Source organism: Carcharhinus amblyrhynchos, chromosome 7, assembly GCF_965287045.1.
Source record: "Carcharhinus amblyrhynchos chromosome 7, sCarAmb.v2.hapA, whole genome shotgun sequence".
NCBI lineage: Eukaryota > Metazoa > Chordata > Chondrichthyes > Carcharhiniformes > Carcharhinidae > Carcharhinus > Carcharhinus amblyrhynchos.
In genome coordinates this window covers 82,524,912-82,543,141 of record NC_137330.1, presented here as the reverse complement: position 1 = coordinate 82,543,141, position 18,230 = coordinate 82,524,912, and the positions used below count along the sequence as shown (strand labels likewise).

General features: G+C 41.5%; 1 protein-coding gene across 1 annotated transcript in view; it reads right to left on the bottom strand.

Moving 5' to 3' along the window:
- me1 (malic enzyme 1, NADP(+)-dependent, cytosolic) overlaps nt 1–18,230 on the bottom strand; it is a 468,354-nt gene that overhangs the window by 328,155 nt on the left and 121,969 nt on the right. The window contains exon 2 of the mRNA XM_080192688.1: nt 6,780–6,913. Within this exon, the coding sequence (XP_080048814.1) occupies nt 6,780–6,913 (134 nt within the window). The remainder of the gene's footprint in view (nt 1–6,779; nt 6,914–18,230) is intronic.

Below are 18,230 nucleotides of genomic sequence, written 5' to 3'. Positions count from 1 at the left end.
AGAAGCATGGTTTTTGCAAGGAAGATAATGGTTCACTGCCTTGATCGAGTTTTTTGAAGTAGCAGCACAGTTAATTGATGAGGAAAGGGCTGTGAATGTAGTTTTTAATGGACTTTTGTAAAGCGTTCGACAAGGTCCCACATGGCAGACTGATAGAAAAACTTAAATCACATGGTATTCAGAGTGGACTGACTAGATGGACACAGAACTCGGTTGGTTAGAGAGGACAGAGAAATGGTGGAAGGATGTTCTTCAGAATGGAGACCTGTAAGCTACTGGTGTTCCCCAGGGATCAGTGCTGGGACCTCTGATGTTTATAATATGTACAAGTGATCTGATGGAAAACATGAATGGTCTGATTAAGTTTGTGGATGACACGAGCATTGGTGGAGTTGCTGATAGTGCCAGGAATTGTCACAGGATACAACAGGATATCGATAGATTGAAGACTTAGACACAAATGGCAGGAAGAGTTTAATCTGTATGACACCTCTACTTTCTCAGAAGACTAAGGAAATTTGGCATGTCAGCTACTACTCTCACCAACTTTTACAGGTGCACCATAAAAAGCATTCTTTCTGATTGTATCACTGCTTGGTATGACTCATGCTCTGTCAAGACTGCAAACTACAAAGGGTCATGAATGTAGCCCTGTCCATCACACAAACCAACTTCCCATGCATTGACTCCATCTACACTTCCTGCTGCCTTGGAAAAACAGCCAGTATAATTAAGGACCCTGTGCACCCTGGACGTACTCTCTTCCACTTTCTCTTGTTGGGAAAAAGACAAAGTCTGAGGTCACATACCAACCACCTCCATAAAAACTTCTTCCCTGCTGCCATCAGACTTTTGAATGGACCTACCTCGCACTAAGTTGATCTTTCTCTACATCCTACTTAAGTGGATGGCATGGTGGCAGTGGTTAGCACTGCTGCTTCACAGTGCCAGTGTCTCGGGTTCAATTCTTGGCTTTGGTTACTATGTGGAGTTTGCATGTTCTCCCTGTGTCTGTGTGGGTTTCCTTCTGGTGCTCTGGTTTCCTTCCATAATCTGAAAGAGCGCTGGTTAGATCATTGACCAGAACAGGCTCTAGAGTGTGACGACTAGGGGAATTTCACAGTAAGCCTTACTTGTGACTGATAAATCAATTTTTAAACTTTAGCTCTGAATGTAACACTACATTCTGCATCTCTCCTTTCCTTCTCCATGAACAGTATGCTTTGTCTGTGTAGCATGCAAGGAACAATACTTTTCACTGTATACTTGTGACAATAATCAAAATCAAAAAAGTGAGGTGGTGCAATCTAGAAGATCAAATTAGGTGCAAATTATACTATAAATTTGATTTTCACATGTATTAGTATACAGTGAAAAGTATTGTTTCTTGTGCACTATACAGAAAGTATACAGTTCATAGAGAAGGAAACGAGACAGTGCAGAACTAGTGTTAGTCATTGCAAGGGTGTAGAGAAATATCGAATTAATGCAAGGTAGGTCCAATCAAAAGTCTGACGGCAGCAGGAAAGAAGCTGTTCTCGAGTCATTTGGCACGTGACCTCAGACTTTTGTATCTTTTTCTTCTAATTGACAGAACCTTTAGGAACATGAATACAGAGGGATCGGGGTATGCAGGTCCGCAGTTTCCTAAAAATGGCAACATAGGTGGCCAAGGTAATCAAGAAAGCATATGGCATGCTCATCTACGTTGAACAGGGCATTGAGTACAAGAGTTGGCAAATTATATTACACTGATATAAAACCTTGGTTCTGCTGCATTTGGAGTATTGCATGCAGTTCTTGACACTGTACTACCAGAAGGACATGGAAGCTTTGAAGAGAGTGCAAAGGACGTTGACTGAGACGAATAAACTGGGATTGTTTTCACTGGAAAGACTAAGGCTGAGGGGAGGCCTGACTGAGGTCTACAAAATACTGAGGGGCATAGACAGGGTAGAAGTGTCAATTACAAGGGGGCACAGGTCCAAGGTGAGAATTGAAAAGTTTATGTTGGGGAGTTTTTCATGCAGCAAGTGGTTGGTGCCTGGTACATGCTACCAAAGGATGTGGTGAAAGCAGGCACGTTAGTAAAATTTAAAAAGGCATCTGGAAGGGTACATGAATGAGGGGATAGAGGGATATGGTTCGATTAAAAGCCGTTTTTTTAAAAAAAAATTTAGGGCATCACGGTTAGAATGTGCTTGGGGGGGCTGAAGAGCCTGTTCTTGCGCTTTGCTTATTTTTGCTCTTTGTTCTTGAAGTAGTGGGCTGAACTCACCAGACATCAGTCTTGCCTTACAAGACTTTGGTCTCGCCTTTGGAAGCACTTTTTTCACAGAGCTCACACAGTAACTCCGTTGCCTGGTTCAGGTACTACTTTCCAGGCCAATGAGTGTCCATCTCTTTGTTGCTTAGCTAACTGGAGTATGGTTTGGCCTCTGCACCATGATTTTTTATTTCCTCATAAAATGATCCTGTGCTGCTCAGAGTTCTTCCTTCCAAGATTAGATCGTCTTTTGTCCACGGGTTTAAGCCTGTACCAATGCTGCATTTTAAGAACCTTACCCTCCAATGTTCCAATTTTGTAATTGATTTGCACCTTGGAATAGTCAGAATTGACTTGGAAATTTGGATTTTAGATCTTTGCACAAAATTTTAAAATCTATGTTTCGTTTTAAGAGCTGCCTGAATTTCAAGATGGCCTCACCATCCATTCAGCAACAAAGGTATTTCCCTTACTTGCCAGTTTCATTGGGCTCCAAAATAATGTCACTGACAAGCCCCCAAATAAATGTTTTAACAATTGCTGCCAGGATCACCTACCGGTTGACTTATTTTGTTCAGCATTTTACACTTTTAACTCATCAGCCTATTGAATTCTGGCTTCAAGTCACAATGTTCCCAAAATATTTACTTAACTGTTTAAGAACATAAGAACTAAGAGCAGATGTAGGCATCTGGCCGCTCAAGCCTGCTCTGCCATTCAATAAAATCAGGGCTGATCTTTTCATGGACTCCACTGCACTTACCTAACTGCTCACCATAACCATTAATTCCCTTACAATTCAAAAACTTATCCACCCTTGCCTTAAAAACATTCAATGAGGTAACCTCAATTGCTTCACTGGGCAGGGAATGCCACAGATTCACAATCCTGTGTGTAAAAGTTCCTCCTCAACTCAGTCCTAAATCTGCTTCCCCTTATTTTGAGGCTACGCCCCCTAGTTCTAGTTTCACCTGCCAGTGGAAACAACTTCCCTGCTTCTACCTTATCTCTTCCTGTCATAATCTTATGTTTCCAGAAGATCGCCCCTCATTCTTCTGAATTCCAATGAGTATAGCCCCAGCCTACTCAGACTCTCCTCATAAGCCAACCCTCTCAACTCCCAAATCAGCCTAATGAATCTCCTCTAAACCACCTCCAGTGGCAGTATACACAGTACTCTAGGTGTGGCCTCACCAGCACCTTTTACAGCTGCAACATAACCTCACTTTTTTAAACTCCATCCCTCTAGCAATGAAGGACAAAATTCCATTTGCCTGGGTGTTAGGGAACTTGGGAACATAGTGATGTCTTGAGGAGTGTACATATTACAGAAGTGGTGATGCTGGAAGTCAAAGAGCATCAAGGTAGATAAATCCCTGGGACCTGATGAAGTGTATCTCAGGACATTGTGGGAGGCTAGGGAGCAAATTGCAAGTCCCTAGAAGAGATATTTGAATTACCGATAGTCACAGGTGAGCTGCCTGAAGATTGGCGAGTGGCAAATGTTGTGCCTTTGTCTAAAAAGGGCTGCAGGGAAAAGCCTGGGAACAATAAGATTCTGAGCCTCAGATCTGTAGTGGTTAAGTTATTGGAAGGTACTTTGAGAGACAAAATCTACAGGTATTTAGAGATGCAAGGACTGATTAGGGGCAGTCAGCATGACTTTGGAGAGTGGAAAATCATGTCTCAAATTTAACTGAGTCTTTTTGAAGGGGTAACGAAGAAGGTGGATGAGGGCAGTGCAGTTGATATCGTCTACATGGACTTTAGCAAGACCTCTGACAAGGTACCGTATGGTAGGTTGTTGCATAAGGTTAAATCTCACAGGATCCAGGTTGAGTTGAGTTATCTAAATGCATACAAAACTGGCTTGATGACAGAATAACGTACGGTTAAAGTCCAACAAGTTTATTTGGTAGCAAAAGCCACTAGCTTTCAGGCCTCTGACCCTTTGTCAGGTGAGTGGAGAGGGGTCCTGAGGATTGTGACCTGACAAAGGGTCAGAGACCCGAAAGCTTGTGGCTTTTGCTACTAAATAAATCTGTTGGACTTTAACCTGGTGATGAGGCTTCTTATTGCGTTTACCCTAGTCCAACACCGGCATCTCCACATCTTGATGACAGAAGCCAAAGAGTGGTTGTAGAGGGTTATTTTTCAAACTGGAGACCTGTGACCAGCAGTGTGCCTTAGGGATTGGTGCTGGTCCACTGTTATTTGTCATTTATATTAATGATTTGGATGAGAATATATATGAGGCATGGTTAGTAAATTTGTAGATGACACCAAGATGGGTGACATAGTGGGTAGTGAAGGTGGTTATCTCTGATTGCAACGGGATCATGATCAATTGGGCCAGTGGGCTGACAAATGGCAGATGGAGTTCAATTTAGATAAATGCAAGGTGATGCATTTTGCTCGATTAAACCAGGGCAGGATTTACTCAGTTAATGGTACAGTGTTGGGGAGAGTTACAGAACAAAGATCTAGGGGTACAGCTTCATTGCTCTTTGAAACTGTGTCACAAGTGAACAGAGTGGTGAGGAAGGCATTCAGCATGGTTGGTTTCATTGGTAAGAACATTGAATACAGGAGTGGAGACGTCTTGAAGTCATACAAGATATTGTTAAGGCCACACTTGGAATATAGGGCACAGTTCTGGTCACCCTATTATATAAAGGATGTTATTAAACTAGAAAAAGAGTACAGAAAAGATTCACTAGGATGCTATTGGGATCTGATGGTTTGAGTTATAATGAGGGGCTTGATAGACTGGGACTTCTTTCTCTGAAGCGTAGAAGGCTGAGGGGTGATCTTATAGAGGTCTAAGATAATGAGGGGCATAGAAAGTCAATATCTTTTCCCGAAGGCAAGGGAGTCTAAAACTAGAGAGCATAGATTTAAGGGGAGATATAAAAAAAGGCCAATTGTTTCACAGAGGGTGATGAATGTCTGGAACAAGCTTCCAGAGGTAATAGTAGAGGTGGATACAATTTTGTCTTTTAAAAAAAGTGTTCAGACAGTTACATGGGCAAGATGGGTACAGAGATATGAGCCAAATGCGGGCAATTGGGACTAGCTGAGGGTTTTGTTTTAAACAAGGGCAGCATGGACAAATTGGGCCAAAGGGCCTGTTTCCATGCTGTAAATCTCTACGACTCTTAATTACCTGCTGCACCTGCAAACCAACTTTGTGATTCATGCACAAGGACACCCAGGTCCCTCATGCTGCAATTTTTTACTATTTAATAGTCCATTTATTACCAAAAGAAATTACCTCATTTACCAACATTGTACTCCACTGGCCAGACCCTTGCCCACTCAGATTATCTATATTCCCCTTGTTAATAATCAATCCTCTATCCGTGCTAATACATTAATCGTAACACTGTGCACCTTTATCTTGTGCAGCAGCCTTTGTTGCAGCACCTTGTCAAATGTCTTCTGGAAATCCAAATACACCACATCCACAGGTTCCCCATTGTCCACTGCACATGTAATGTTCTCAAAGAATTCCACCAAATTAGTCGAATATGACCTGCCCTTCATGAACCCAGGCTGCATCTTCCCAATGGGACAATTTATATCCAATGTCTCACCATTTCTTCCTTGATAGGTTCAAGCATTTTCCCTACTACAGGAGTTAACTTGTCTAAAGTTAGCCGTTTTTTTTGTCTACCTCCTTTTTTAAACAGTGGCATCACATTTGCTGTTTTCCGATATGCAGGAACCACCCCAGGGTTCAACAAATTTTAGTAAATTACCATGGGGGCATCTGCTATTTCCCCCACCATCTCTTAGTACCCAAGGGTGCATTCCATCAGGGCCAGGAGACTTGCCTACCTTTAGCTTGCCCAAACACTACCTCTTTTGTGATAATGATAGTTTCTGGATCCTCACCTGCCATAGCCTTCTTGTTGTCAATTTGTGGCATGTTATTTGTGTCTTCCACTGTGAAGACCACACAAAATACGTGTTCAATGGCTCAGCATTTTCTTATTTCCAGTTATTACATCCCCCTTCTCATCCTCTGAAGGACCAATGTTTACCTTAGCCACTCACATTTGTGGAAACTTTTGCTATCTGTTTTTATATTCTGAGCTAGTTTACTCTCAATCCATCTTACTTTTCTTTATAGCTTTTTTCATGGCTTTCTATGGACCTTTAAAAATTTCCTAATCCTGTTTCCCCACTTTGTATGCATTTTGTTTCAATTTGATACCCTCCTTTATTTCCTTAGATATCCATGATTGATTATCTCTTTTTCTACAGTCCTACCTTATCAGTAGCATTTACTTTTGCTGAGCTCTGAAAAATCTTGAGTTCCGACTCTCATGGATCAGGTTTTTAAACAATGAATTTCTCTCAAACTACACTTCTAACTCTGAATTACTTTTCAAGAGCTACTGCAGCCTAGAATTTTAAAAAGATTAAGCTAAGTTCTGCTGATACAAAAGTTGAGGCTCAGTCTCATTGGACTTAGTAAGAGTATTAAATATCAATTTGTTATTCTTACCGGTCAAGGTCATTTTTTTTCATGTCATAGTTTTTCAGCACCTGAAGAACCTGAACATTCTGGTCAAGAATGCAGGGGGGCAGAAGACCATGGATGCCCAGTTGTAGCCTCTCTTCCAATGTAAAGGCTAAGCCCTAGGAAAAAAGTGATAAGTTATACTGGATACTTGATATTTGAACATCAGCCAAAAAAAAAACAAAACTCAGTGAAGAAAACTAACAGCTTCTAAAATGTTGGTAAAATAACTATAGTGCTCAAAAATTAGACATGCCAAAGTTTTTCACCTTGCACTCATCAGGGCAGATTCATACAAATACTAAATCTTAAAGAATTATTTTGCTACACTGCACAAGAAAATAGTGCAAATTGTTGGCCAGTGGGTACTGATTAGTAAACATATTGCCATGGAGAATACACCAAGGGAAAAAAGTTGCTGCCAAGCTTTTGTTTAAATTAAAACAATGCAATTAACTCTGATTGATCGTGGCATTGCCATGGAGAAGAAACAAATGAATTGCTATCACCCAAGTTTTTGTTGTTGAAAATGGTACAATGCGTGGATGTACTCTGTTAGCAAAAAGGATAGGGCACCACGTGTGAACATATGTAATGTCTAGCACACATTAGGTGAGGCACACTGAGCCCAAATGATAATTTTGGATGTCACTGCAACTCTTAACACAATCAAAATTCTTTAGCAGGTGTTCTGAGAGACTTCTGGATGAGTACACAGGATTTAATGGGATTGAGAGTTATAGATAAGTCTGGTAGGTATGGATATGATCGGTGCAACTTGTGGGCCGAAGGGCCTGTTTGTGCTGCAGTGTTCTATGTTGTCCAAACATAGTATTGAATATTAAATGTGATTCTAATGTTGAGTTTTGCAAGCACAGGATCAGTACGTTCAGTACACTGCCTGTTGCAATCAGCCAAAAGGACATGTTTTTTGATACAAAACCCTGTTGGTATGTAGAGTCTATATAACTGGCATTAAACTGATGCTAAAACTGATTTATCACATGAACGTTTTGAGAGATAAGCAGAATGTATTTTGATATCACAGCAACACCATCAGTGAAGAAGATCACGCATATTGCTACTATATTAGTAGCAGCACCTGTTTCTCAATTTTTCAAACACCTTAGCCTTCCAGGATACTTTGACATAGATCAGGCACTCTTGAACAGAAATTGGCAGCCCTTGGTCCATGAATTTGCATGCTATTCGGCAAACAGTTAGGGTGCTTGTCATCTTGCAGGAGATCTGAAATATACCCTATTTCAGCAGTGAGTAAATTGTATGGGCCCCAGTTTAAGGGACTTTTGGATAAGTACATGGGACTTAGTAAGAGAGAAGGTTCTAGATAAGCCTAGTAGATAGGGATATGTTTGGCACAACTTGTGGGCCGAAGGGCCTGCTTGTGCTGTAGTTTTTCTCTGTTCTGTGTTCTAAAATACACTGAATCCAAAACATTAGCAGAGGTCAATGCTCAGATATACTGCACATAATGGGGAGCATTTACCTTGGATGTCATGTCCTCATGTGTGAAGGTACTTGTATTTTTGTAGAAAAACCTATGTGTTGTGTTGGGATGATCATCCTTTTAAGAACTAGGTTTCTCTGAAGGATTTCTTGCAATAGCAGGTGGTCTCAGTAATTAATCCTACGACCAAGACACCCAAGATTAAAAAAGTCAGCCAGCTTTGTGTCTAGCCACCATGTGTCAGCAGCAGCTTTACAAGTGTCACCGCAGGAAATTCAGCTCATACCAAGTGTGTGTGAACTGACACAGTCTAATCCAGAAATACGGCCTCAACATGTGCCACTAGTGCTTCAAACAACATGCTAGAGACATCAACTTCATCAAGCTGGACTAAATTGCAAAAGGAACAAGAGTCATTCTAATGCAGTAGGAAATGGAAAGTAGCATTTGTTGAACAACTTTCTACTGTCCTCACCTGGAAGCAGTAAACTTGTGATGCTCCAATTTTGTAAATAAAATTTGATTGTCATTTAATGCTAAAAATGTTAATTATGAAGGAGAATAGGACCAAGGATGTGATTGTGTTCAAGCCATTTGGGTTTCAGTTTGGATCAATCCAGCTGCAGGAAATACCTGTCTAGCAGAGTTCATGTGAAATTCTCTATGCTGTGTCAATAATTTAATCATCTTGTTCAGTACAGGGTTCCCAACAATAAGCTGATCCTCTGGGTTAGCCAGAGGAGCATGAGCGAGAATGAGGGGAAGCAAGAGGGGACAGAGAGGAAAGAGTGGAGAGAGCACAGAGGAAGAGAGAGAAAAAGAGAAAAAGTCACAGCAGAGACATTCACAAAAGGAAAATAATGACCTCCTTGACCAACAAAAGCTAAACAAACGATGAGCAAAGCATTAAGATACTACTTTGAATGATCCTCTGCACATCAATTAATTCATAAACGCCTTATGCAGAGAAAAACACATCGCTCAAAAGGGTTTGAAACCAAAGCATTGTGTTAGAAATTCATTAAAAGAGAGTACTATGACCTTCTGCAATTCACAGAAGTTCTAGGTGGCTACACTGAAACAAACAGGTTTGTTGAACAGGAGAAATGGGAGAGGCACATTCAAATTTCTTGGTTTACCAAAAGTAAACATTTTCTCCTCTTAAAAAAATCCTGACTAAACTCTGGCTTGTATCAAATGCATGACTCATTTACATTTTGAAATTCTAGCCATAATTAACATTAGATAAGTGTGCCAGACAGGAATAATTAGTGTACTAGCAGACATTTAAGAAACACACTTAATTTCAAGTTGTGCTTAGATTTGAAAGAGAAGAGACCCTATAATTAAAAACCTGCCAAAGTTAATACTGCTGCTGCACTCCTCCTCCCACAAACATTCAAAATACACCAACAGAAAAATAAGCATGGACTGTCTTCTGTTACAATCTTTGGGATCTATAAATTACAATTGCAGAATTGTCACAGTGCAAAAAGGGGGCCATTCGGCCCAACATATCTGCTTTGGCTCTCTGAATGAGCCATTAACTTTGTCCATCCCTCTTGCACCCCAACTTCTCCCCAGAACCCTACACATTCCTCCTTTCAAATAACAGCCCTTGTGACGTGTCTCCATTGAACTTGCCTCCACCACACAGTCAAGCAGTGCATTCCACAGCCCAATCATTCGCTGCTTGAACACATTATTCCTTGTCGCTTTAATTTGTTTTATCAATTATTTTAAATCGGTGACCCCTCATTCTTGATCCTCTCACGTTAAAATAGTTTCTCCTCACTTACCTTGTCCAGACGTCCCCTCACTCCTCTTCAGTATCATGCCTTGAAAGGAAGGGAAAAGGAGAGGCGAGAAAGGAAGGGAAAAGGAGAGGCGAGAAAGGAAGGGAAAAGGAGAGGCGAGAAAGGAAGGGAAAAGGAGAGGCGAGAAAGGAAGGGAAAAGGAGAGGCGAGAAAGGAAGGGAAAAGGAGAGGCGAGAAAGGAAGGGAAAAGGAGAGGCGAGAAAGGAAGGGAAAAGGAGAGGCAAGAAAGGAAGGGAAAAGGAGAGGCGAGAAAGGAAGGGAAAAGGAGAGGCGAGAAAGGAAGGGAAAAGGAGAGGCGAGAAAGGAAGGGAAAAGGAGAGGCGAGAAAGGAAGGGAAAAGGAGAGGCGAGAAAGGAAGGGAAAAGGAGAGGCGAGAAAGGAAGGGAAAAAGGAGAGGCGAGAAAGGAAGGGAAAAAGGAGAGGCGAGAAAGGAAGGGAAAAAGGAGAGGCGAGAAAGGAAGGGAAAAAGGAGAGGCGAGAAAGGAAGGGAAAAAGGAGAGGCGAGAAAGGAAGGGAAAAAGGAGAGGCGAGAAAGGAAGGGAAAAAGGAGAGGCGAGAAAGGAAGGGAAAAAGGAGAGGCGAGAAAGGAAGGGAAAAAGGAGAGGCGAGAAAGGAAGGGAAAAAGGAGAAAAAGGTAGTAAGGACATGGAATGCCCTGCCTGCAGCAGTTGTGCACTCGCCAACTTTAAGGGCATTCAAATGGTCATTGGATAGGCATATGGATAATATTGGAATAGTTTAGGTTAGAAAGGTCATTAGATTGGTTCCACTGGTTGGTGCAACATTGAGGGCCGAAGGGCCTGTACTGCACTGTAATGTTCTAAATCAGCATCTTCACAATTTTTCAGAATATGATTAGATTTTTTGTTGAACTGCTACCAATTATGGGTAAAATAGTGCCTACAAAATGTAAAAGTGCTGGGTTCCCAAAGACTGGCAAACCAAAAATTAGTATCAAACAACATTTAGTAGCTGAGCAACTAATCCATGCTTGTACTCTGCCCATGCTCTGGGGTGAACTCTCATGCTCATGTCATATGACCCTTTTAGTAGGTATGTCATCACACAGCTACTCAGCTCACAAACAACACTATATTAAAAATGTCCTTCAAAGCAGCTACTAATATTTTAATGTGAGCCATTAGGTTATTCAATCACTTTCATAAGATTTGTGTACTAAGAGAGCTGATAGGATCTGAAGTAATTAAATGGACAATTTCAACATTTTCAGATTGTCCATGGTTATGCTGAGCAAGGTTAATGCAGGGGTCTGCAGTTACCTTCTGAGTTTCTCCCACTCTTACTGCCTGCCATAAGCGTATGGGGAGGATTTGCCAATTGATAATCAAACTATTAGCCCACGTTATAAATTAATTTCACGCCCATCAAATCTTGAAGTTGGACTCGAACCTGAAGCTTCCAGCAGAGACACTACCCACTGTTCCACAAGGCCTCTGTCCAATCCATCACATCTCCCTTCAGCCTTCCCAAGGAAAACATGCCAAATTTGCCAGTCAATCTTAACAATTGAAACCAACCTGTATCCTTCCAATAGTCATATCATTTATGTTACATGCCCATGTTCTTCTTGTCAAAATGAATCACTTCACATTTCTCTGCATTGAATTTCATCTGCCACGATCACCCATTCCAATTTATCTATGCCCTTCAGAAGTTCTACACTATGCCCAGTCTGTCATTTTTTTTAAGCATGCAACTTTCTCTACATTATAATTTTGGTGAAATACAAAACCAATCATGTGGAATGCCATGAATCAGCATAGTTATTTGAATATTCCAGTGAACAAAATCTGATAGCCTAGTTCGGTTGATGTTCAGAAAGATTATTCTACAGGGTTTATAATAAAAATAGAGCAAGTTTTTCATTTCTGCTTGAAGCATTTGGTGCATTGTGCTACTGTGCCTCCTTTAAGGGACAGTTCTATGTGGCCATGTGATCAGGATGTGGAGATGCCAGCGTTGGACTGGGGTAAACACAGTAAGAAGTCTGACAACACCAGGTTTAAGTCCAACCGATTTATTTGATAGTAAACTCAAGCTTACTATCAAATAAATTGGTTGGACTTAAACCTGGGTGTTGTCAGACCCTATGGAGCAGAGGCTCAGGAAGCTGGGCCAATCTGAAATCAAGGGCAAAGTCCAGCAACTGAGAGAACCGCAATTCGAGCTAGGGAGGGAAAAAAAGAGTAGACGTGTGCGTATATTCTGTATACGCACAGAAGGAGTACAGATGCCTTTATATTGCCTGTAATTGGGAAGTTGGAGCCGGCTGAACCAGAGTCCAGAGCTGGAGGCAACATATCGGAAGGTTGCATTATTTCTGAGGCTAACTGTAAAAGGGAGTTTCAGTTAGTGAGAATCACAGATGTAATCTTTGAGGAGACAGGATGCAAGAAAGGGTTAAACGATTCTTCATAACAAGTTAATATGGACATGAGTATTGAATGTATTTTAATATATTGTTTGCTTTGGCCAAGAACAAGATGCCACAACATATAATGGTTTCGATCAGAAGAAACCATGGGAGTGAATATCCTTTAGGTAACAAAAAGATATTAGAAATGTTGCATATGTGGAACAAATGTTGTAATGTTATGGAGTAGTAGCATTCATTGTCTAGCCACAGAATAGATATGTACCTGGGGCCCAAGATTTATTCCCACTGGCACATTACCAGATAAAAGTTGATTGTGACTTCTGGGGAGAACTTCTGTGGATGCCTAACAACCAGGAAGTTAGTTTTGCCAGGATAGAGGCAATATCCTTATTAAAACAGACCAGTGAAAAACATGATGCTAGTCAACAAATTTTGAATGGCCAGAGTATCTGACAAAGTGTATATTGATGGATAATTGTTAAATAAAATTGATCCTAAGCTAATGGAAGGCAGAATTATAGATAACAGAATCTTTTAACCGATTTGTAATTTGGCTATGCCTCAGATCTGAGGTTTACAACTCTGAACCTGAGCTGTTTAACCCTTTGGGAAGTCTCCAAACAGCCGTACGTTTATGTTTTGTTTGTTCTGCTCGATTTTATGTTTTAAACAAATCTTGTTACAATCTTTCGACACAGACTTTGCCTTTTGCGAGTTTTTTTGAATGAAGTCTAAGTTTTTAAGACATAAATTGGCCACCTTTACAAATTCCCCACAACAATTCCATAATCAAAACCGAGGAAAACTAAAAGGTGATACTACTCAGTCCGTGGTCTGCAAACTTACAGCCTGGTGAGAATCCTAACATCACCAGATCTCCAGACAAAGGGCAGAATGTTCCCATCCTGCCCAGTATGGAAACGATAGCAGGCGGGTGGCAGACCATACAAAGATCTGTTGACAGACAGAATTTTCTAGTCTAGTGGCGAGCACAGGCAGAAAATGCCACCCACAAATTCGATCAAACACTGGGACTGGTCAAAAACCACTTTAACTTCCAACCTTCAATCATGTTGAGGTCCAAGTTTTATTCTGCTATGAGGGAACTGGTGGAGTCATTCTCTGGGTTCGCAGTCAGACTGCAGCATTTAGCAGAGTGCTACAATTTAGGCCCGGTTCTGGGGGAGATGTTGAGACACCACGTGGAATCAACAACTTCATGTACAAAAAAAGCTGAGACCAAAATCTCTTTGGAAAAAGCTGTAGAGACAAGCTCAGCTGAGCAAGGCTTGAATGAATTACAAGGCATGCCGATCAAGAAGAATCATTTTTGTGGCAGAAAATAGCTGCTGCAGGGAACAGCCCAAGTGAGGGCACAGCAAAGTCCAAAGTCCAAAAAAGGTAGCACAGCACCAGTGATGGAAGCATGCTTCCAATGTGGGGGAGCGCGCTCCGAGAAAACGTGCCAATTGCAAGAGAAAGGGTAATTTGCAGCCTTGAAAAGCAAAGTACAAAGAACAAACAAAGAACAAAGAACAACCCAGCACAGGAAACAGGCCCTTCGGCCCAACAAGCCCGCGCCGCCGCATAACCCTACACCTATTCTACCCTGCGTGTCTACAAATAGAACCCCTGACTTCGCCAGATTGAGGGGAGAATAGTGTCAATTTGGTAAAACCAATCAGCCTAAGAGCACATCTTTGGGGTGTGGGAGGAAACCGGAGCGCCCGGAGGAAACCCACGCATCCACAGGGAGAATGCACAAACTCCCACAGACACAGGCCCAAATCCATGTATCTGCACAGCTAGCAGTGCTAGTCACCGAGCTGTTGCGGCGCCCGTCTACCGGTCCAGGATCAAGCACACACACCGACACGAAGTACTAGGCCACTCCCGGAACCTCCAAGAGTAGCCCACGCACGACCCACCGTGTGCATGCCCCTCGTTTGACAACGAGGTGGACCTCCGCCTGCGGAATAAAAGACAAAAACGTTAATCACAAGCCTGCCTTTCCGGTGTCTCCCGAGGTTCTAACCCTTATTTAATAACCCCTACCATAACCCTCCATCCTCGTTTCACTCATGTGCCTATCTAACTGAACCTTAAACGAGTCCAACGTTCCCGCCTCCACCACCCTACTCGGTAGCGCGTTCCATACCCCCACAACTCTCTGCGTAAAGAACCTTCCTCTCATATCCAAATTATACCTCTCCCCCCTCACCCTTAAATCATGTCCTCTTGTATTTGTAACCAATCTAGGGAGCAGTCTCTCACTATTGACTCTGTCTATTCCCTTCAGTATCTTATATACCTCTATCATGTCCCCCTCAATCTCTGTCTTTCCAAGGAGAACAGTCCCAGTTTCTCCAACCTTTCCTCGTAACCCAGCCCCTCCATGCCAGGCAACATCCTGGTAAACCTCCTCTGCACCCTTTCCAGAGCCTCCACGTCCTTCCGGTAGTAAGGTGACCAGAACTGGACGCAGTACTCCAAATGCGGTCTAACCAACGTTCTGTACAACTGAAGCACTAGACAGCAGCTTTTAAACTCTATACCCCTTCCTATAAAGGCTAGCATTCCATAAGCCTTCCTGACAACATTCTCCACTTGTGTCGCAACCTTCATGGATTTGTGAACCTGCACTCCCAGGTCCCTCTGTGTTTCTATACTCCTAATTTGTCTACCTTTAATCACATAGCTCCTCTCTACATTATTCCTTCCAAAATGCATCACCTCGCATTTGTCAGGATTAAATTCCATCTGCCACCTATCTGCCCAATGCACCAACCTATCTATATCCTGTTGTATCACCTCACAATCCACTTTGGTACCCACCAACCCTGCCATCTTGGTGTCATCAGCAAACTTGCTGATCACACCACCTACGCTCTCTTCCAAGTCATTTATGTAGACTACAAAGAGGAGAGGTCCCAGTACCCAGTAGGTAGGACAGAATGCAAAAAAAAAACAATGGTTAAGGCAACACTGTTAAACCAACTGGCTGAGGAACCCAACAAAGGGATCCAAAACTTGTACGTTAAACCAGGTCCAACTCAACAAGGTACCACCTATCAAGGTAGTCTGAAGATAGAGGTCAACACTTCAGCCACAGCCACAACCACAAGTGAATAAGCATTCATATCTCCAGAAGAGGTCTGCAACTCTAGTTGCATCCTTCCTGTACAAATTGGATGGGTTAGAGCTGGGCAGGACTGGAACTTATGTCCAGGGAGGACTGTTTGCTGGAGTGGTCGAGGAGGGTTTAAATTAACACATCAGGGGGATGGGAACCTATGGAAGGAAGGAGAACAGACGAAGACAAAATGGGAATAAGAAAAGGTGATAAGCAGAGAAACCAAGGATAAAGTTTAAACAGGGCTATAAAAGGAAAATATTGGGAGCAAGGCAAATAGTGTTAAGAAGACAAGCTTAAAGGCTGTCTTAACATGCGAAGCATTTGCAATAAAGTGAATGAAATAATCGTGCAGATAGATGTAAATGGGTACGATATAATTGGGATTACGGAGACATGGCTATGGAGTGACAAGGGGTGGGAATTGAATGTCCCAGGGTATTCAATATTTGCGAAAGGCAGGCACAAAGGGGAAAAAAAAAGGTGGTGGAGTGGCACTGTGATTAAAGAAGAAATTAACACAGTAGTGAGAAAGAATATCAGCTCTGACAACGTGGAGTCTGTATGGGTAGATTTGAGAAATACCAAGCGGCAAAAAACATTAGTGGGTGTCATAAATAGACCCCCAAGCAGCAGTGATGCTAGGAATGGCATTAAACACAAAATTTGTGATGCATGTGATAATGGAATAAATCGGTGATCACAGGTGATTTTAATCTGCATATAGATTGGGCAAATCAAATTAACCACAATGCCACAGAGGAATTCCTGGAGCATATATGGGATGGTAAAAAATGTCACCATGTGGAAAAAAAACGTGGATCATTTGAGAAAAAGCAGCTGGGACTGATCCAGATGACCAACAGGTATGTTCCACTTCAGACTCATGCGTACCAGCTATATGAATGAAGGAGATGCTGGCATTGGACTGGGATAAACACAATAAGTCTCACAACACCAGGTTAAAGTCCAACCAGTTTATTTGATTGTAAACCCACAAGCTTTAGGGATTTGCCCCTTCATCTGCAACTCTATGATAAAGGGGCAAACCCCAAAAGCTTGTGGGTTTACTCTCAAATAACCTGGTTGGACTTTAACCTGGTGTTGCGAGATTTCTTACTGTGTTTACCAGCTATGAAACCAGGGATACCTGTAGCCTTTTAAGAGCCAAGGAAGCCTCCGGCTTCGAGAGCCGAGAGGGCAGATGTGACCTTCAGCTGATGAGTTTGCCTTTTGCTTCTGCAGGACCAGATTCATTAGTTGCTGAAGTTTAATCTCCAGTCCCAATAAATCCAAAAACTGCCATATTTTCAAAACACAAAATGCTGAAAGCTGAAGAATTAAAAAAACACAAAAGATTTGAGAATCTCTCCGAATGCCCCATCAAGTTTTTTTTTAAATCTGCCTCAACAGAAGTAACTCAACAAAGAGATAGTTTGTCAAGCAAATATTGCTTATTTTTTTAAAAAACTAATTTATGTTGATGTTTTTTCTTCAAAGGGTTAAATTAAATCTTAAGAAATAGGGCTGGATGCAAGTTAAAAAACAGACATCAGAAGCTAACACACTCAATAACAATGAAAGCCTAAACAAAAGCATAAAACCTGATTGCTTTTTATTTTTAAAGGCACAAGTGTGCCATTCTGCAGTTAGAAAGAAAAGTGTGTGACAAACAAGTGTAATATAAACAGGGCCTAGTTTTAAGGCTGATAAAATTGGATATCCTAAATTTTAAAAATTGGGCATATTAAAAATCAAACACAGTCAAACCTCAGGCAGGCCAATTGTACAATACACAAACCTGTCTGGACCTGATTTATCAATCTCCCAAAGGTCATTGCACCCTGATACTTAGCAGGAGATCACTGCACCCCATTGAAGTGCATCGGAACAAGCTGCCAGAGATAAAGGTGGGTACAATTTTGTCATTTAAAAAGCATTCAGATAGTTACATGGGTAAGGTGACTATAGAGGAATATGGGCTAAATGTGGGCAATTAGGACTAGCTTAGCAGTTTGAAAAATGCAGTATAGACAAATTGGGCCAAAGGGCCTGTTGCGTAACTTGGGTTCACCCAGCATAGGATAGCAGAAGAACACTTGAAGCATCTAAGTTGATAAGTAATTTCAGGACTAGATTAATCATTTGGTTTCACTAGTATAATTCTGATTTTCTTTGGCAATATTTCTTTTTAAATACAAACACCGTGTGCTTTTAATTTAAAGTTTTTTTTAAATGAATTGGTGTCCAGCAACAAATTTTATGCCAGATACCAGAAAAGTTTCCAAAGTAGTTAATATCTGCTTTCAGGAAGTGGAAATCACTGAAATCAATTAATGCAAGGAATTGTGGATTATAAAAGTACCACAATCTGCTAAACGCATTCCTTTCACAGGTTATGTATAACTGCTGCATTATGGATTTAACACAATGAATTTAATAAAGATTTTGCTTCTTCCCCAAACTATGTAAATTACTTATGAAATATAGAAGTTGGTTCCTGGGTGCTGACACACTGTTTAGAAGCTGGTGTTTCAAACAAATTTTATTTCCGTTGTGTTTCAACAGATCAATATGTTGGCTATTAGACATGCAATGTCAGCTGGAAGAAATCTTCTTT